At 52.0% G+C, this 4,713-nt stretch overlaps 1 protein-coding gene across 1 annotated transcript; it reads left to right on the forward strand.

The window, feature by feature from the left end:
* Nucleotides 1–391: 391 nt before the first annotated feature.
* On the forward strand, nt 392–3,798 carry UBQLN2 (ubiquilin 2). The gene has a single exon (XM_084870555.1). It carries the CDS (start codon nt 727–729, stop codon nt 2,608–2,610), a length of 1,884 nt encoding a protein of 627 aa, XP_084726681.1. The 5' UTR covers nt 392–726; the 3' UTR covers nt 2,611–3,798.
* Nucleotides 3,799–4,713: the final 915 nt, after the last annotated feature.

A 4,713-nucleotide genomic window follows, 5' to 3' on the forward strand; every position in this document is an offset into this window, starting at 1 on the left:
TTTCTTTCATCCTTTCACTGCCTGGAGACTTCAAATGCGCGTGTGTGCGTGTGTGTGTGCGTGCGTGTGCGTGTGTGTGCATGCGTGTGTGTGCGTGTGTGTGTGTGTGTGTGTGTGTGTGTGTGTGTGTGCGCGCGCGATCCCTCCCCCCATTGGTCTTTTAATGTCCTCTACAGAAGCAGGCTCCCTCTCCCCACTCCCTCCCTCCCCCTCTCCCCCCTCCCTCCCTCCTTCTCTCGCTTTTCTCTCCTCTCTTTGTTTATTTCCCTCTCCGCTGCTCTCCCTCGCCCCGGGTCTGTTCGTTCCAGAAGTTTTTCATTTTGATCGAGTCGCAGCTATCATTCGGGGCCTGGCGCCGCGTCAGCGGAGGGGGAGGGGCGGGGGCGGGGCGGGGCGGGCGGAGCGGCTGCGGGAGCTGCTGGGAGCGCGCGCGGCGGGATCACACGGCGGTGGCGGCGGCGGTGGCGGCGGAGGCCCGGAGCCCTGAGCCCTGAGCTGAGATCCCGGCCCGCGGCCTACCCGGAGCCATCTCCCCGGCGGAGGAGCCCGGCCCGCAGCCTTCCTCCGCGAGGTACCGCGCTCCGCGCTCCCCGGCCCAGCCTGCCGCGGCGGCGCCTCCTTTCTCCTCCTTCCCTCGCTCGCTCGCTCGCTCGATCGCTCTCTCTCTCTCTCTCTCTCGCCCGGCCGCCCGCGCCTTCCCTGTCTGCCTGCGTCACCGCGGCCGCCATGGCTGAGAACGGCGAGAGCAGCGGCCCCCCGCGCCCCTCCCGCGGCCCGGCGGCTGCGGCCCCCGGCTCCGCCTCGCCCCCGGCCGCCGAGCCCAAGATCATCAAAGTCACCGTGAAGACCCCCAAAGAGAAGGAGGAGTTCGCGGTGCCCGAGAACAGCTCGGTGCAGCAGTTCAAGGAGGCGATCTCGAAACGCTTCAAATCGCAGACGGATCAGCTCGTGCTCATCTTCGCCGGCAAGATCCTCAAAGATCAAGACACCCTGAGCCAGCACGGCATCCACGACGGGCTGACCGTGCACCTGGTCATCAAGAGCCAGAACCGGCCCCAGGGCCAGACCACGCAGCCCAGCACCACGGCGGGCACCACCACGACTACCACCACCGCGTCGACTCCCAGGAGTAACTCCACACCTATCTCCACAAATAGCAACCCGTTCGGGCTGGGGGGCCTGGGAGGACTCGCGAGCCTCAGCAGCCTGGGCTTGACCTCCACCAGCTTCACGGAGCTCCAGAACCAGATGCAGCAGCAGCTCCTGTCCAGCCCGGAGATGATGCTCCAGATCATGGAAAATCCCTTTGTTCAGAGCATGCTTTCCAATCCCGACCTGATGCGGCAGCTCATCATGGCCAACCCGCAGATGCAGCAGCTGATCCAGAGAAACCCCGAGATCAGCCACCTGCTCAACAACCCGGACATCATGAGGCAGACCCTGGAGATCGCCCGCAATCCGGCCATGATGCAGGAGATGATGAGAAATCAAGACCTGGCCCTCAGCAACCTCGAGAGCATCCCGGGGGGCTACAATGCCCTACGGCGCATGTACACTGACATTCAGGAGCCCATGCTGAACGCGGCCCAGGAGCAGTTCGGGGGCAATCCGTTCGCCTCCGTGGGGAGCACCGCCTCCACCGGCGAAGGCTCGCAGCCTTCCCGCACGGAGAATCGCGATCCGCTGCCCAACCCGTGGGCGCCGCCGTCGGCGACCCACAGCTCGGCGACCACCGGCACCACCTCGAGCAGCGGCAGCGGCTCCAGCGGCAGCGCCAACAACCCCGGGAACACCATGGCCGCGGCCAACTATGTGGCCAGCGTGTTCAGCACCCCGGGCATGCAGAGCCTCCTGCAGCAGATCACCGAGAACCCCCAGCTCATCCAGAACATGCTGTCGGCGCCCTACATGCGAAGCATGATGCAGTCGCTGACCCAGAATCCGGATCTGGCCGCGCAGATGATGCTCAACAACCCCGTGTTCTCCGGGAACCCGCAGCTGCAGGAGCAGGTTCGTCCGCAGGTCCCCTCTTTCCTGCAGCAGATGCAGAGCCCGGACACGCTGTCAGCCATGACCAACCCCAGAGCCATGCAGGCGCTCATGCAGATCCAGCAGGGGCTGCAGACATTAGCCTCCGAGGCGCCTGGCCTCATTCCCAGCTTCACTCCAGGTGTGGGGGTGGGGGTGCTGGGAACCGCTATAGGCCCCGTAGGCCCGGTCACACCCATAGGTCCCATCGGCCCCATTGTGCCGTTCACCCCCATCGGGCCGATCGGGCCCCTAGGACCCACCGGCCCCGCGGGTCCTCCTGGCTCCACTGGTTCTGGCAGCACCCCCGGGGCCACCGTGCCTAGCTCGGCTCCCAGTGAAACCACGAGCCCCACCTCCGATTCCGGACCCAGCCAGCAGTTCATTCAGCAGATGGTGCAGGCTCTGGCTGGGGCAAACGCTGCTCAGCTGCCAATCCCAGAAGTCCGATTTCAGCAGCAACTGGAACAGCTCAACGCCATGGGCTTCTTAAACCGCGAAGCTAACTTGCAGGCTCTGATAGCAACTGGAGGCGACATCAATGCAGCCATTGAGCGGCTGCTGGGCTCGCAGCCATCCTAATCACATTTCTGTACCTTGGAAAAATGTATCTTATTTTTGATAATGGCTCTGAAATCTTTAAACACACACAGATCATGCTTTACTTTCCTTTTGATTCTTTTCGACCTGTCTAGTTCTAAATCTAATGCTAGATTTTAAGGTGGAGTCCTGTGCCTGCCTCCTTCCTTCCTCTCCTCTCTTCTCCCTCCTCCCTCCATCTCTCCCTCCCTCCCCCCTCCCTCTCTCCTTCCATTTCCTCCCTTGTCTGTTTTGAATGGTGGGAATCAATACTGTTTTACTGTTTTTTCTCAAAAAAAAGTGTTGCATGCAGACACTTCTCTTTATTCTGCATTTATTGTGATTTTTGGAAACAGGTATCAAACTTCACAGTCGGGTGAACAAGTTTTGTTCTACAGATGTCCAATTTGTTTGCATTTTAAACATTAGCCTATGATAGTAATTTAATGTAGAATGGGAAATATTAAAACCAGAAGCAAATTATCTGAAGCTCTCTAATTTGTGGTACAATATTGCTTATTGTGACTTTGGCATGTATTTTTGCTAGCAAAATGCTGTAAGGTTTATATCATTCTTTGATTTTTTTGGCTATATTTGTATACAGTACAGTAAGCACAATTGGAACTGTACACCTAGAGATGTTACAACAGAATTTCTGAGCATACTATGTGTAACCCCAGTGAGAAAGACTATACGTATTTCTGGAGTTAGGTATGTAACAATTTTGTAGAATCTTACAGCATCTTTGATCAACTACTCAGTGAAAATGTTGGCTAGGCGAGTTGAGTTAAAATATAGTAGAAATGTTTATCCTGGTATTTCTAAGTATACATTTAATTGTACAGAAAACTTAACTGTGTGAAATTGTGTCAACATTTGCTGATTGACTGTATATGACCTTAATCTTTGTGCAGCCTGAAGGATCAGTGTAGTTATGCCAGGAAAAGTGCTTTTGACCTAAGATTTTTCTTCTCAAGCTTCTCTCCTACAGAGACCCTAATAATACACATTTTGATTTGTAATTGGAAATGTAACTTTCACTGAAAATGTCATGTGATGTTTGCATTACTTTTAACTGCGATGTGTAAAGGATACTGTATCTTTTGACTCTATCAGTTATTTCTCTTATGCACAGGGAAAAAAGCATTAAAATGACTAAAAAAAAAATAAAAAAAAATAAAAAATGGACACACGGTTTCCTTTTTGCCTTCTGGTCCTGGGATAATGTTTAGTGGCATTGCTCCATCCCGAGATTATATAAACCTTATCCTATATTTCTCCAATGTTAATGGTTTTACTAAAAAAAAAAATACTTTTCTCTTCTGCAATGATTTTGATATATGGGTTTAGAGATTTAATTTTTTTTCTTTCCCAAAAGATTAGCCAGTTGTTAGCTAGTATTTATCTTTTGAGCACCGCCCATTTGAAATATCATATATATATATATATATATATATATATATATATACACACACACACACACACACACACTTCATTTTGGATTTTTAATTCTCTTTAGTACACGGAGCATTGTAGCTTCAGTATAATAGCCTGCAGTTATTGAGTTAGAATTATGACTTCATATCTGTTAGGACATATCCTCCTATTGATCTTTTCTTTTGATTTTCCACAGTTTTGGTAAAAATACGCTTTTCTTGATTTCAGAGAGGAAGGGAGAGGGAGAGAGAGAAACATCAGCGACAAGAGAAGCTGCCTCCTGCATGCCCCCTACTGGGATGGAGCCCACAACCTGGGCATGTGCCCTGCCCGAGAATCCAACCATGACCTGGTTCATGGGTCGATGCTCAACCACTGACCCACACCGGCTGGGCTATTTTTACACTTTTCGGATGATTCTGACGTTTATTTGTACCACATGAGCTTTGCAGTTGATTCTTTTCCCCCAAGAATAAGTTGGGAATTTGGTTGGGACTCTCTGAGGTTGATATAATAGTGAGAATTACAGAATTGCAGTGCTTTCCAGTAACATATTTTGCCTCATTTAAAAAATATATTTTTATGTCCTTTAGGGGATTTTTATTTATTAAAGTCCTGTATAATCTATGATAAATGTATTCCCAGGTCTCTCTCTCTCTCTGTCTCTCT

The sequence above is a fragment of the Pipistrellus hanaki genome (assembly GCF_964339955.1).
Source record: "Pipistrellus hanaki genome assembly, chromosome: X".
Taxonomy (NCBI): Eukaryota; Metazoa; Chordata; class Mammalia; order Chiroptera; family Vespertilionidae; genus Pipistrellus; species Pipistrellus hanaki.

What these genes read in the sequence shown, in the direction of transcription:
- UBQLN2 (XM_084870555.1), top strand. Translation starts at nt 727, where the DNA reads ATGGCTGAGAACGGCGAGAGCAGCGGCCCCCCGCGCCCCTCCCGCGGC.